At 38.2% G+C, this 16,725-nt stretch overlaps 1 protein-coding gene across 9 annotated transcripts in view; it reads right to left on the minus strand.

The window, feature by feature from the left end:
- Nucleotides 1–16,725, minus strand: part of LOC131693162 (uncharacterized) — a 170,648-nt gene that overhangs the window by 37,316 nt on the left and 116,607 nt on the right. For 5 of the 9 annotated variants that reach the window (XM_058980765.1, XM_058980763.1, XM_058980767.1 and 2 more), the window contains one exon: nucleotides 4,385–5,949. The exons of 1 other annotated variant lie outside the window; for it this stretch is intronic. In XM_058980765.1, the coding sequence (XP_058836748.1) occupies nucleotides 4,385–5,809 (1,425 nt within the window). In that variant the 5' untranslated portion in view covers nucleotides 5,810–5,949. Of the gene's footprint in view, nucleotides 1–4,384; nucleotides 6,028–11,984; nucleotides 12,365–12,404; nucleotides 12,732–16,725 lie in introns of those variants that run through there. 3 more of the 9 variants (XM_058980769.1, XM_058980770.1, XM_058980768.1) reach the window with 3 other exon arrangements.

A 16,725-nucleotide genomic window follows, 5' to 3' on the forward strand; every position in this document is an offset into this window, starting at 1 on the left:
CAAATTATGTGGTGGGCATTTGCATCATTGCCGATTACGAGGGGAAACCCACAGTATGACACAACCCTTTTTAAATCATCAGAAGGTGATGGTTCATTATGCGGCAAATATGCCTAAAAAAGACGCATTTCTTGTCGCGAGTTGTGAGGTCGGATATAAGACATGCGTCAGTAGCACTATTCACAAGTATACATGCACGAGACATTTCACGTGGATTTGTCACGCCATTTTTGTTGAAAGCTACGAAGACGGGGTTAAGTAACTTTCCAACATAGAAGTTTTCTTTATGCAAATATTGTTCTTGAACCAAAGCTATGGAAACTTTTCCTTCCTGCACAAGGTGGGATAAATTTAGAATTGCTGTACGTTTACACACTCAATTCGACTCGGCAATTTACCAACAGCTGTGCAATCAGCAAAACTAGAAACTGATATCACAGTAAAGTGAGATTTGTTAGCTGACTTTCGGTGAAATATTTTCCGAGTATCAGTTATGAAACGTCACTGTAACTGAGATCTCAGCCAAAAAATGGTTTACTGAGATCTCAGCTGTTGAGATTTCGGCCAAAGATGCGAAACAAGCCGAGATTCGGCAGAAAAAATTAAGTGTGTATGCTGAATTTAATTTGCGCTACTCTAACCATACTCGATTACAGCAGTACACATTTCACCATTAGCACTTGTTGTACAGCAACTAGAAGATACCAAACACGTTGGCCCAGAAATGAGTATTAGGAACATGACCATCATTTGAATCCCACGATTTGCGAAGAAATAAACGTCCACTCTGTCAGAAATTCGCGTAACACAGAAAGGGTAAGACCCACAACGCCTCGTACGCGACTGGCATATTTTAGTCCTGCCAGCCACTCAGTCCTCGGCACGGAGAAACACATTGACTTGAGGACTCCTGTTTTCAGTCGCCTCTTACGACATAAGGACAGGAACCCAGTGGATCGATTCTTGGTTGAGATACTTCAACCCGCCGGATGCCACACGGCCTCTAGGCTGGTTTTGTCCGGAGACTGTTAGACTGTTATCAACCTCGTAGTGGACCTCAGTCCCATTTATAGACACTCGTTAACTGAAGAAGGATTCAGAAAAATTGTAAAACCTTTGTTTCAAAAATTTAACCGATCTGATGTTTTTGAAATAAGATGTGACTATCTGAGACCAGCATTCAGGATGATTACAGGGTTAGTTAAAACGATCTTTGTGACGCAAATAAAGTTTCCTCTCGAAGTATGAACTCGTTAGTTCGTCACCACATAGGGACTATTGGATAATGTTCATGATTAGTTATTACTGTGGATTAAATCTTTGTAGTTTTGCAATTGATACTAGTAAATATTGTCGTGATGCAAATATTGCAGAAAGTTCGCTACCGCTGATTCTTCATTTGTAGAACCCATTGAGAACAAAATATTGAGAACAAAGGTGTTTGAATGTTTATTTGGACGATAACACAATCGAGGTAAGACTACACGACCTGTTACCGATTACTATAGAAGATTATATTACAGCTGTCATATTGAAATACGAAGAATTGGAATTCATTGCAAATGAGAATTTTGCCGTGTAGTGAAAGAGTAATGTTAATGGGTTATTCCAGCGTTCAGAACTCTGGCATTTGATACTGCCTATGCTCAGACCACGCAGGGCAGTTATGTAAATCAGATTTAAGTATGCCGATTCTGTACGCAAACTGACCTTTGCAAAATCTCTTAAGAAAAAGACCATACTTTCAATTAACCCTCCGGAAGTCGTGCAAATGGCTCACTGAACGAGCAGCCGCAGCTGCTCTAAGACGACTTCGCTAGATTTTCAGAGCAGCGTGCACTCAGTGCACTAGCGCGACTGTCGGAAAGTTAAGGAAAAGCTGTACAAAGCAATTCCCAGCATGATTGAAATGCATGCAATTCCCAGCATGATTGTAGACATGCTCTAAAAAATATGTAGATTGTGCTGCACTGCATTTCATGTAAAATACTTCTAAAATGAATTTTTAGCATTTTTACATGCATAAGTCACTGAGGAGAAATATGTTGTCGTTTTCTAATATAGCGCACTCTGTATATATTCAGGAAGTTTGATATTTTTAGTAAATTATCTCAACTTCAATTGAGTTGCAATCTCACTATTTTTATGTTGATCTATAATAGGTATGCTAGAACTTATCTAAGATCAATTCTACCTTTTGACAGCAGCTTCCTCGTGAAAAAATGCTCCAGTGCATAGTGGAAGAAATCCAACCAAAAAGGCAATTAAGCCTTTGGAAGCCGCTGAAAAAGTATCACAATATACACACCAAAAGTTGCGAAATTTTTTTGGTAATAAAATGCAAATTTGTTCACCGCACGTAACTGTGACCGGAGATATGGGGCTTTAAAGATCCGGAATATTACCGGTTTTCTTCAAATCTGAGGCCTAATTCGGAAGCCGCTGTAAAAGTACAAACAATTATAACCTTAAAGTTGTGAAAAACTCCAGCGATCAAAATGCAATCAAATTTGTTCACCGCACGCACTTGTGACCGGAGATATGGGGCTTTGAAACTCCGGAACATTACCGGTATTCATCAAATCTGAGGCCTAATGCAAAAACCGCTGAAAAACTTTAAAAAATTATACCCTCGAAATTGCGGGAAACCTTTGCGATCAAGATGCAATCAAATTTGTTCACTGCTCGCACTTGTGACCGGAGATATGGGGCTTTGAAGATCCGGAACATTACCGGTTTTTAACAAATCAGAGGCCTAATTCAGAAGCAGCAGTAAAAGTACAAAGAATTATATCCTTAAAGCTGCGGAGAACTCTAGCGATCAAGATGCAAAAAAATTGTTAACCGCACGCACTTGTGACCGGAGATAATTCTTTGAACTTTTTCAGCGGATTCTGTAGTAGGCCTCAGATTTGATGTAAACCGGTAATGTTCCGGATCTTCAAAGCCCAATATCTCCGGTCACAAGTGCGTGCGGTGAATTAATTAGATTGCATCTTGATCGCTGGAGTTTTTCGCAACTTTAAGGGTATAATTTTTTGTACTTTTTCAGCGGCTTCTGAATTAGGCCTGAGATTTGATGGATACCGGTAATGTTCCGGAGTTTCAAAGCCCTATATACCCGGTCGCAAGTGCGAGCGATGAACAAATTTGATTGCATTTTTTTTCCTAAAAAATTCCGCAACTTTTGGTGTATATATTGTCATACTTTTTCAGCGGCTTCCAATTAATTGCCTTTTTTGTCGGATTTCTTCCACTGTGCAGTGGTTTGTTTTGACATTTTCAATACATATATGAATGTATGAATCTTCTCGTGTAAATCATAATTTTCATTCATTCTAAACATCTGTAGAGAAAAAGCATGTGGCCCCACTTTTCTCTCTTCGCCATTCCAATGTGGTTTCATGGTTTAAAAGTATTTACTAAAAATGCTATATGTCAGACCAAGATTTCACAATACCTCTTGACGATTTTTTTTGTAATTTCCAATACATGTCCTTAGTTTAACGAAAAAAAATATTGAGATATGTTTTTTGTGGATTTTTTTCAAAATTGGCTAAAAAAATTGTTTTTACCATGATTAAGAGGTTCTACCATTACCATAAGCACTTTTTGTAAAAAACTTTTAAAAAGATTTGTTTTCTAAGCTCCACAGAAATTTTTTGATTATTTTTGGGTGAAAAAAATAATTTTTGATATCTCTGCGGTGCACATAGAACATTTTTCTTCGTAATCTCCTACGCCAATTTAAAAAAAAACACAGTTTGGAGAAAACGCCGTTTGAATCGTGATTCATACATTAAAAATCATGACCCAGTCCACGATGATGGAAGGATTCATAAATAATATTCCGAGTTTCGTGAAAAAGTGCACGACAAATATGTTTTGTGAACTAATTAACAACCACGACGAACTTTATGCACGAGTTAAAATAGGTCGAATATCAAATTTGGCCCAATTTTGTGTGTCACCCTGATGCATTTATTGACAGGCGTTGGAGAAAATTCCAACATCGAAAAAATAACTGCCACCCCACTCTATATTGAATAATTTGTTGTTGACTACACCAAAAAGTATTCAAGTCTTTAAACCAGATTAATCACTGATGATAATGAAGGATAAATGTTTTCTGAAAACTAGAATTTCATGCTGATTCTGAAAATTGATAACTATCTATCTCTAGACTATCGTAAAAATAGATTAAAAAAACACCATCTCTTATGATGCTGCTTATGGTAGTCGTACTGGTGCATTGAGTGCACCACTTTCAGAAACTATAGCACCAGCTTGTTGGGAGACTTTAAAAATGACTAAGTGTATAAAATGTTCGGACTAAATATTGTACAGCAATAATAAAGGAATATTTGAAGAAGCTGACACTTACCTCCAAGATCTCCGCACTGTGTGACTTCCTCTTTCTGCCATCCTCCCGTTCATCTGAATTACTCGAGCCTTCCTTTATCTCACTGTTGACCACACTAGCCGACATGTTCGTCTCACTCTCGACGATAACAGACGCCTCAGCATCGCCACAACCTAGCTCACTACTATTCCTTCTGGATGATTTCCCACCAGTCGTGTTCCTGCCCGTCTCACCCCCAACCCGCTGCATTGCGGCATGCTTCTGCACCACCTCCTTGATCTTATCCTGCTCCTCGCCGATCCAGTGCTTAAAGCCACTCCATTTGCGCGTAAGTTTGGCCTTCTTCTTGTCGAAATCAATGAAATGCTTATTGGTACTTCTGTTCTTGAGCAGCGTTAGCCGTCGCTCGCAGGGATGCAACTGGTTCCGGTGTTCACAGTACTCATTATTGTCCTCCCTGAACGCTTCAGTTTCATTGATCTGGCGGGTGATTTCATCGAGCTCTTCAATCGATAGAAACAGGTTGCGGGCTTCTAAACTCTGGAAACTGGCCGATTTCAGATCAAACTCCTCCTCTTGGGTACTGCTAGAGTGCAAACTTTGGTTACTGCCGGAATAGTCAAAGGCATTATTGTGCAGAACGCCATTGGACGAGGTAACGTGGTTTCCGTTCGGTAGATTATGGTAAAGATTAGTGATATCACCGTCATTGACTAGGGAGATGTCGATCTCATTCAAGATGAGATGTGCTTGCTCGAGATCGTAGGATGAATTGCCCACTTTGGTATTGCGAGGAAAATCGTAAATGCTGTCCACGGCTGGACTGTTTGGAACCGTGACTGAAGTAGTTTTTACGCTGCTATTGCTCGCGGGGGACAAATTCATTGAGGGTGCCTTTTCGAAAAGTAACCGTAGATCTGGTTGGTGCAGATTATGAGCTGACTTGGATCGAACTCTTCGCAAATTGACCGCGCTTCTCTCCTTTTCATTCAAATATGTGCTGTAGTTGTTGTTGTTCTCAGGGAGAAACGTGAATTTGATATCGCTGAAGTTTGGCAGTGAACTGTTGGCATCGACGAACACATCATTCTCGCTGTCATCGGATGTAGAACGAGCTACGACCGAGGTGGGAACTGGCGACGTTGACGGGCGTTGAGATGATGACACATCGGTTGTTTTATCTGCGGGTTCCTCATCGAAATTGAATTTCATCGTTTTGGAAATTAAGATCGGGACTCCGATTTCCGGTCGGAAGTCATCCGATCGACCCCCAGACATGTCATAACTGCCGGTGATTGGTTCTGCAACGCTGCTTTTTCTGCCCGGCGATTTACGCATCAACCGACTGCCGATCGCCGAGTATCTTCGGGTAATTTTGTCCAGTATATTGGACGACGGCGATCGGGCATGTTTGCCGGCTATTTCTACACTGTAATGTTTCTTCATGCTGGTTTTGACGTTTAGCTATCTTCGTTAACCACTTCAATCTCGTAACAATCAATAAATCGTTTCACTTTTACTCAATTGCGACGGTTCAGCGAGAAACCACGGTTCATTCATTGTGATTGGGATCTTCGTATATTACACTATTACACAGTTAAAAGATAAATCAGTACTTGATTACTTTTGTGCAAATTAACAGGCGCTAAAATAGTTATATCAAACTGCTTCCCAGTAAGTGATCATAAAGTTTCGTCGGCGAACAGCGAAAAGAGGCGGAGAATGTTTGGTAGCCCATAGTTGGCTCTGATTATGGCACAAATTTTACGAGAGTCACGTTGGCATGACTTCACGGTGGCGCGAATGGTGCTCTACTGATCGCGGTCGGCGGTGGACCGGGTTCAAACGTTAACTAATGGATGATGAACCGAGTGGCGAAAAGCTGATAACGGGCTGACTTTGGGAACAGGTGAACGGAGTGATGGGGTGAGGAGAAGGGAGGGGGTGGAGACGCCCACTGCTTTGAAATTTTCTTATGGGCACTTGTAGGTGCGCGAAAGTAGAGGAGATTTATTATTTTGTCACGAAAGTCACTGCCGGGAGCTAGAGTATTGTTGCTCTGCCAGCACTCAACAAAGAGCTTGGCCTTTGACGAGAGGGTGATCATTGAATAAAGAACAATGAGAGCACAAGGCTAATGTTTACCATGAGTTAAAGGAGTAGTTTAACGCAAACAGGTGAAAGGATCCATAATGCAAACAAAACACCAACTAAGCGGTGGCTTATGCTTGAAATATTCCGTGATCTGGTGGTTTCAAGAGATGGCAGAAAACACGCCTAGTTTTCCGCATCATTTCAATTCAAGTACGTACATAATATCAACGAAGAGTAGCAAAGTTAAGGTGAGGTAAAAAAAGTGTTGAATGTGAGGTGATGCCGTTAGGTGAAGTTAATTACTTTCGGTTGATGAAGAAAATGATGAACCCGTTGCAATACGGATGCCCTCCCCACAAACACATGATGAATCGGGTACTTTTTTGCCATTAGCGGTGAAAAGAAACCGATGATCTTGTAACCTCCGGAAAATAGGTTCGATTTAAACAAAATAGCGTACAATCGATGAAAACGATTAGTAGTTCTGACGCGAGGGTGAGACTTGGGTTCATATAAATCTCGTTCCGCATCAGTGACGGATTTTTTCGTTCGAGCAAGGGCGTTTGTAGTACGCGTTTCCTTGTACACGTTGGTTGGAAGTTTGGATAACTTACATGGTCGATCAAGTGATGTGAGAAATGAGATTAATGGTTGTCCATGTGACAAATCATCTGTAATGAACGAAGACTTGCTCAATTGTTTGGAATTTTTGTGATCGGAATTCCAAAATTGTAATGGAATAAATTGCGAGTTTGCAGTTAAATATTTAGCTATTTAGCATTTAAATCTAAACAATGTTTTGAAAATCGGATGCTGTGGAATATTTTGGTAATGTCTTTTGTATTTTGCCCTATAGCCATTACTAACAGTTCCATTAAAATTTTCCGGAGACTCGAGAAGGAGCTTATACAATGGTGAACTTTTCCGGGGTGAAATGAATTGCAAAATTCTACGTCTCTAGAAATAGCGTGAAAATAACTTATTTGATATCATTTAACTGATTTTATTACCGAAAAGCGAAATATTTTTTTTTATTTTCGTGGAAGTAGTGTCAAAATATGCAACTCATAACCAAGAAAACCAAAACCAAAGTATGATAGACTTATTTGTCAGGTTTTTGATGAACACATTGAGCACATTTTCGATCCAAAATCCACCTAACAGTGCGAAATATTTTAAATGCAACCGTTCTGATTGGTGGCTATAGTTACATTTGTAGGACCATTTTCTAACCTTCTTTTTTATTAAATTTGGCTTGGTGTAGGGGACAATACAGGATACCTTGTTTGATTGTTAACCTTTCCAAACCTTATTATATTATTTTCCCAAAGCAAAAAGTAGTATTTTTAAAGGAGACAACCCTTAACTGAATATATAGGTACTATAGCTTTGTATACATGCATTCTATATGATCGGTGTTAAGTCAGACCGGACTAAGTCGCAAAATCGTAAAAAATAAGTTAATGATAGCACTGGATAAAGAATTTCTTGATCTATAGTCGATTTTTGCCAGTTTTGAAATATTTTAAAATGAACAAGAATTGTGGCAAAAAAATAATTTCTAATTATAACGTAAAGGGTGCTGCGATTCAAACTTTAAACACGTTTTTCTCGAAATCAGTACAATGACACTTAGTCCGGTCTGAATTAACACCGACCATATTACAGTCACAACAAGGCTATTCGTCATTGTGGATGTATGTTTTGTTTAAAGATTAAGATGCAGATGTAAACGAGTGCCAGAAGAAAATATTTGTGTCGACGTAGAAGGAAAATTATTAGGGGAGTCTCATTCTATTGGTAAACAGTAAATTAAAAAACACTCATTTAGTTCGTCATCTACGAATAAAAGCATATATAAGCATTAGGAAACTTTTTTCGGAAGTGCTACTGTATACTCAAGAAAAATGTGTAACATTTTTCAATGAATGAGTCTTTGTTCCACATATCTTCAAGTTCTACCGCTGGTTTGAAAAGGCGAGGAGGAAGGAAGGTGAGGGTTTGTCCATAGTAATAGATCGAAAATATAAGACTACTATACACGGTAAACTATTTACTAAACTGATACAAAATCATATCAGGCGATCCAGTGAAATACGACATATAGTTGCTTATAAAGTTTGACAAAAGGACCAAAATTCTGTAATTTTCAAATTGATCTTAAATGAACGGTCGGACGCAGTCGGATGAGTACCCGCCAGCGATAACTGACAATAGCCGATAGCTTCATATAGTTTAAAATTTTTATCTTAATTTGTCTTAATCCGTGAACTTTTTAATTGCAAAGTAGTACAAAAATCATAAAATGAAAATATACCTTTATTTTTCGCAACAAAATACATTTTTTTATTCCGATATTTCCAGCGTTGCTTGATTTAGTAGCACAAAAGCGTGTTTATTTTTAAAAATGTTTGACCATGTGTTACAAATTCAGATCAATGTTTTTAGTTACCATTTTATTGATACGTGATGTGGAAAATATTGAAGAATGTTTAAAAAATATCGTTTATTTCAAAAGGTTAAAACAATCCCTTTTTTGTCCAACTTTTTGTTCTAGCCACTCCATAGTGCGACGTACGGATCTATATTGTACATATTCTCAAAAAAAATTTATTCCAATTTTAATGGAGCAAACATTCAACTTCTTTTTATTTAAAAGTTCACCAATACGCAAAGAAATGAATGTGTCGAAAATATCCAACGTACATTGCTTGTTATTATTCTGTAGAATTGAAAAAGCCAGATTAGAGCTACAGATCGAAAATTGCTTGACAAAAAGGTTTGTGCGTAATAATTAGTATTATAAATACCACTTTACAAAATATCGATTCATTTCTTTATTGCGATAAGACAAAATTCCGAAACGTTTCTAATTTTTAATTTTCTACAGTGCTGTGATTCCTTAAAATACGTTTTACATAAAATACAATGGAATTAAAAGAAAGACCAAAAGATCCGAAGATCAAAAATTCCACGGTTCCAAAGATCCATGGATCCAAAGATCCAAAGATCCAAAGATCCAAAGATCCAAAGATCCAAAGATCCAAAGATCCAAAGATCCAAAGATCTAAAGATCCAAAGATCCAAAGATCCAAAGATCCAAAGATCCAAAGATCCAAAGATCCAAAGATCCAAAGATCCAAAGATCCAAAGATCCAAAGATCCAAAGATCCAAAGATCCAATGATCCAAAGATCCAAAGATCCAAAGATCCAAAGATCCAAAGATCCAAAGATCCAAAGATCCAAAGATCCAAAGAGCCAAAGAGTCAAAGATCCAAAGATCCAAAGATCCAAAGATCCAAAGATCCAAAGATCCAAAGATCCAAAGATCCAAAGATCCAAAGATCCAAAGATCCAAAGATCCAAAGATCCAAAGATCCAAAGATCCAAAGATCCAAAGATCCAAAGATCCAAAGATCCAAAGATCCAAAGATCCAAAGATCCAAAGATCCAAAGATCCAAAGATCCAAAGATCCAAAGATCCAAAGATCCAAAGATCCAAAGATCCAAAGATCCAAAGATCCAAAGATCCAAAGATCCAAAGATCCAAAGATCCAAAGATCCAAAGATCCAAAGATCCAAAGATCCAAAGATCCAAAGATCCAAAGATCCAAAGATCCAAAGATCCAAAGATCCAAAGATCCAAAGATCCAAAGATCCAAAGATCCAAAGATCCAAAGATCCAAAGATCCAAAGATCCAAAGATCCAAAGATCCAAAGATCCAAAGATCCAAAGATCCAAAGATCCAAAGATCCAAAGATCCAAAGATCCAAAGATCCAAAGATCCAAAGATCCAAAGATCCAAAGATCCAAAGATCCAAAGATCCAAAGATCCAAAGATCCAAAGATCCAAAGATCCAAAGATCCAAAGATCCAAAGATCCAAAGATCCAAAGATCCAAAGATCCAAAGATCCAAAGATCCAAAGATCCAAAGATCCAAAGATCCAAAGATCCAAAGATCCAAAGATCCAAAGATCCAAAGATCCAAAGATCCAAAGATCCAAAGATCCAAAGATCCAAAGATCCAAAGATCCAAAGATCCAAATACCCAAATACCCAAAGATCCAAAGATCCAAAGATCCAAAGATCCAAAGATCCAAAGATCCAAAGATCCAAAGACCCAAAGATCCAAAGATCCAAAGATCAATTAGATTTCTAGGCGTGCTCCATATTCAAGAGAAAATTTCTGAAATATTTAAGACAAGATCCTGAAGTCAATATGCATTGAAAAGATTTTCCTGTTTGTGATTGAATTCCGCAATTAAAAAATATGGATTGTTATGCATTGCTATAACCACCGGCAACCAGGGGTGTCACCGACATGTTTTGTACAGCATAATTAAAACAAAACTGTTTGTTCTTGGTTAGGTGAAATATCTTTACAGGAATTCAAAGCTCTTCTAGATCACTATCATAAAATATAATTATTCGTGGAATAACTCGAACAGCACCGCCCACATCTTCTGTAAACCAAATGAAATGCGACATAAACACATTGGAGAATGTATTTCACTCCGTGTAACTCCGTTGAATATCAACATAGGGTGATGGCCCTATTTGCGCCATGTTTCTATTATGACCCTACCCATCTGAAGCCGTTGGTTAGAGCAGTGTCTGCCATCTTTGTTCAACGCATTGAGTCAAATGGTAGCGCAAGAATGGGGGCACTCGATTCGAGTTTTCATTGTACTCAAACACAAGAATTTTACTGTTTTCAACGCATTTGTGTTATTATATTGGTTCTTAACAACGAAGCAAAGCGGTTGATGTCAATTTTTACGCATTCCATTGATTGTAAGGCAAGAAATTACCGAATTAGTGAGGCACCTTGCTTAGTATGGTGAAAATAGGCTCATCACCCTACCTTAAATAATAATTCGAAGTGTATTACGTTTAATTTCAGTTATGTCCCTCACATTATTCACTCGGGCAACAAACTTTAAGCCAATAGAACCAAAAAACGTAAGTGTTTAGGTCAGCAAACGTTACAATTTGTTACAAATAAAAAAAATTAAAACATGATTATTAGAATCATTGATTTATTAGCATCAAATGAATCAAATAGAACAAGCCATGTAACGATCCACCAAAATTGCAAAATTACTTGTTGTATAACACAAACCTTTTTTTTATTTTGCTCAACTCTCATTGCTCAAAAATAATAGTATTGCCCCAATTCACACCTAAGCAGACGGCACTAAATAGCTCCATAGTAGCAGGTGGTTAAATTATTTGCGGATCAACAATCGGTTGCCGTACCTCAACAAGTTTGGTACCATTTATGACTTTGTCGTATCGAAATAACTATACAATCCGTTGTACCACCCGTCCATGAGTTGACCATCTATTGTACAGTTATTTCTTTTCTTAAATTTTATGACAACAAAGGAAACATGACCAACACACCGCAATTATTATCGTCGTTAATGCGGGTTGTGTTTTCTGCGGCTAAAAGGGTCAAAATATCTACGCGAACAGATTTGCTGGTAGCGATAATCGAAAGTGAACACAAGACCCTACTTACAGATAGCAAGAGTTATGTATTGTTTTCTTATTTCTCAGCCTTTTCGTTTTATAAAACTCACTAACTGTCTTTCGACACGTAAAATGATGATGGTCGAAGTGCATTTTGTCATGCTATTGTCCTCAACCTTTACCGATTGTCGTCATTTGAAAGTAGGATGTGAGATTTCCCTAACGAAAATTGCGCATCCACTCATCACAGGAGCCCGTGTGTGCGACGCTGTCGCCTCCGAGAATCGAAACTGTAAACACAGTGCTTCGGTCAGCGTTTATTTTTGGACGGTGTCAAAATTTTCCGCGATTTTCACTGTACACAACGAGACTTTTCTTTTTCAAAAAGTTTACTTTCATCACTCTAATATCAGCTCACGCCGCCTTTCGCAGCGAACTTGATTTATTTCTAGCACACTAATGACGCTACCTTTCGTCGCTCTTAGAACCGTGGCAGATACGACCATTCGACCTCCTGCTGCTGGTGTCCGAGATAGGATCGAATCAGGTTGAAACACAGCACAAAGTAGGTGAACAGTTCGAAAGTCAGACAAAGCAGGATGTGAATGATTTGCAGTTGGTAGTCGCCCATTTGGAAGAGTGGTTATTTTATTTCCTTTCACAGATGCCGATTCCCGTAATTTTGTGCACGCACCGGAGGTCACTTGACGGATTCGGTAAGAAAGTCGACCCAGAGCGCAAGGTGCGCGTGATACGTTTACGCTAGCCGATCTCCAACTAAAGAGGAACAGATCAAGAGATGCTACCGGCGGAGATCTCTAACTGTGTGCGAGATCTCGCGTGTTCTCCGATGAGCAGGAAATTTTAAATAGATGCTCTACTGAAGGGGTTTTTAGTGTTTGCGTTCGGTTTCGAGTACAGAAGCAGAACGAGCCCAAGCGCGCATAGAACGCGGAGAATGAAGAAACCGAAATGTAAAGTTGCTGCATAATGCATGCAAGCAAGCATCACCAGGAGATCAATTCGAGGCCGGAGATTAAAATCGTTTTCTCCTCTGAGCATCCGCCTTCGCCCGCTTTTTAAGACGGGGGTGCTCGAACCCTGGAATGATCGTTGTCGTGAGTTGTTTCCAATTTGGACAAGTTTTGGAGGGTCATAGAAAGACTTTCGACTAATTAATGAGTGCATGACTGGGGAAGAATTCGAACGAACTAGAACAACAACAATGTGGCTAAGCTTTGGAGTATGCGGATCGAATGGGGAGCGTCTGGGATGAGAAATTGGTGTTCAACAGAGTTTTGTGTGATGCTATTTGAATAGTTTTTTTAGTCAAGATCCAGTGAATAAAACTCAATTTTTATTAAAATGAGTAATCCGAATCCGACCTAAATATACATAAACGAAGTGTTTGAAAAAATCATAGCCTTTTCGGACTATAATCTCTTTTCCTGCTGTTTCGACATATTTTTAGCAGATTCTCAGCGTGTATGTTATTTTGGCGTTTAGTACCAAAATATAAAACGTGTTCAAAAGTTATGTAAAATTTATTCTATCATTTACATTTAGAGATTAAAATATTTATTGAACCCTCGGGGAAGTAAGAAGAACTTGAAGATTGATGATATCTTGGTTTTACAAAAGGTATACTTCACTCGAACTTTTGCAGAGTAAATATTTTGCAATGTTAAAATCCAGATCATCAAAGCCGCGATGCTGAGTATCTATGGCTTTTAAGGTTTAAGTTGATTGGCGAATGACTGTTGAAAAATTGCTTTATTGCAATGGGTCCAGCTCAGAAAAATGTATAAAGCGCTATGTTAATAACAATCTCCATGCTCAATTATTTGACTTATGCACCATCAAAAGAAAAAATATTCAATGTATTCTGTGCTAGGTCAAATTTGTTCAAAATCGTTTTCAATTCTAAATATTAAAATGACTCCACTGTATAAATATATAGGAGGTACAACCTATTTCAAAACCAGTCATGTATGATGGATGAAATAGAAAACTCGTCAAGTGTATTATGCCTTTAGCGTTTGTCCTTTGTACTTATATTGAGCTATAGAAATTAAACACGCGTATGTTGAGTTATTATATTTAAATAATTGCAGACAAATTATCCACCAGATATCCGGGTCTTGGTATCTAATGGGGTAATTAAACAGATCAAATGTGTTGGGTGGCAGTTCTTGTTGTGTGTAATCTGGCTTTAGAGGCAGGGTACGATCACTGTCACCAATACGATAATGATGTGTTCTTTCTAGGACGTCATCATATCCCAGGGAAAACATAAGGGTTTGTGCATTGAGCAGGAATCCCAAAGATTGCATGTTCGAATCATGCCTCTGGGGGAGTTTTTTTCACATAATTGCTTTCGCTGAACTTAACTTAATTTTTTTTTTCATTTCGATCTGTTTTTCCAGTTGGATACCACCAAAAAAGTCTTAAATAACTTTGCCTCAGCCATAGAAAAACGATCTACAAATCAGACTCACCCTGGATAATCGAGCCCCATGTCACAACATTGTACATTTTATCGTACTTCCTCCCAAAGGGTTACATAATTAATGAATAATCCTTTAAATGGGCAGGGTAAATTTTTCTGTTATGGAAAATGTTAACATTATTTTAGCCCTTGTCGACTTTTCAGAATTTCAAAGTGTGGTTTGTATTTTCAGTCGAGTTTTCATTTATTATTTATGTTTGGTAGCAAGTATCATCAGTTGTGCAAGAATTCTAAGGAACGTTTCATAGCCAACATCTTTGTTAACTCTCATTCGCGTTAGAAGGGTGCGTGCAGTGCTTCCACAAAGGTTATCTTGATGATGGAGTCTCGGTCACTTCAGCAAAAAACTCTGCTGGTGCCCTCTTTTCATAGTCCAACATCCATCTTTCCAAAGCTACACAAGAACTGAAATCGCCTCTAACGGCTACCGGGTCTCTTATCAGAATATTTTTAACTCTTTCATGCCCGACTTTTTTTTAGCGCATATGGGCTTTCGAAACAATTTTCCTTAGAACTGTTGGAGTCATGAGAGACGGAAACCTGTTCTGATCAAAATAGGTGCATCTCTCGCAGTGCTCGAAGCTGCTCAAATTTTACCTTCCGATGCTCAAAAGATTTCTCCTGGAATATTTACAATAGTCCAGTAGCCCCCCCAGAAATGGGTGACAGAATCTACGAATGTTTTCTGAACACGAAAACACTTATGACAATTTTTGTCATTAAGTGTGCTTTTTTGTGTTTCGAATTCATCTCGTCAGTAACAACGACCAAACTTGGGACCAAGTTTGACGATGTGTTTAAACTAGTACTAGTTGGATACAATAATCCAAACAATCACACGACACATGCGAACACCTAAAGGCTTGTTCCGAGTGTTGCCCCGAGTGATGCCCCGGATAGCAAAGACATAAAGCCTGGTTTACTGATGAGAAAGCGAAATCGATCTCTTGTTTTTTGGCTAGAGGACCAAACGGCTGGTACCATACAATAGTTATTATATAGTACTTATTGCTTGTAAATTGGTTTGTTCTAAATTTTCCTTATTGCATCTTTGTCAGGTTTTGGACCACTATGCGATTCCTACGCATGTGAAGCCCAAAATGGATAGCAACTAAAGGGTGACATCCCGTTAGTACAGAAGTGCTTATTTTGATGAAATCATGTTGAGATAGAAACATGATTCGAAATATTACTCCTAATAAGGAATAGGTATTGGGCCCTTCAGCACATCATAGTTTTAACCAACTTTCTCTTTAGTTGGCGGAAATCGTGATTTGCGGAAGCATGTCCATAATTTGGAGAATTGTCGCAGAAGTCTGTTCAATTTTGTTAAAGGGCCATTAGATAATTTAACCTCGAAAGGATTACTTACGGCCCCACTGGAATCTATAGTTGAATGACCGTTCCGGAGTCACATCGTCAAATGGTTTAATAACAATAAGATGCAGCCGTCTGATGCAGTTACAAGAATTTTGACACACAATTCACAAATACAGAAACATCATCTGAATGTCACCAGAAAAGCCTAGAAAATTTGCATTATTTACTGGAGTTGCCTGCTCCAAATTTGAGCCTAATTAAACAAGTCAAGGTATCAATTAAACAACCAATGTGCTTGAAGTTTGTACGGGATTTTTAGACAATTTACATTGAGGAAACCTACTAGCAAGCATTTTCACCGCTAGGTGGCTCTGCATGCAGTAGAAAAGTCTATGCAGGTAAAAATAAGAAAGATAATTTCATTGCCTACAACTTTGTAGGCAGTTAATCAATCCAACTTTTTCTTAGGAGAAGTTAATAAATTTTATACGAAGTCATGTCTGGGTCAGTTTTGCATGGGGTCTAACAGCGCATGATGGTGTATTAATAGTCAATTCCCAGGAAATTCATATTTTTACGAAATATTAATAAAAGCTAAATCCTTAGCTGAATAGTGTGTTTGGAAATTTTGGTTAGAAAATTTTAGTTTCTCATTTTACAGCATAGAGAGCGCCAATATTAACTTTTCAATAGACCGACATAGAAAGTAGGTGCCTTCTACAAAGAACAGGCATTTTTAAGTAAATCTTGTAATCATGCCCATAATTATATCTTTCTTTTTTGAAAAGTTAGTCATTACGCCCTCTATTCGATGAAATATTGAGCTATAATTTTGTAGCTCAAAAATAAATTATGTTGTTATGTTATGCTGTTAAATTTAAAATTAATCATTTTCTCGAAAAGAAAAGTTCGTGGGATCAATTACTGATTCACCACTAGTGATCTCAAAGTTCCAAAGGGG

Source organism: Topomyia yanbarensis, chromosome 3 (assembly GCF_030247195.1).
Source record: "Topomyia yanbarensis strain Yona2022 chromosome 3, ASM3024719v1, whole genome shotgun sequence".
In the NCBI taxonomy this organism is placed as follows: Eukaryota; Metazoa; Arthropoda; class Insecta; order Diptera; family Culicidae; genus Topomyia; species Topomyia yanbarensis.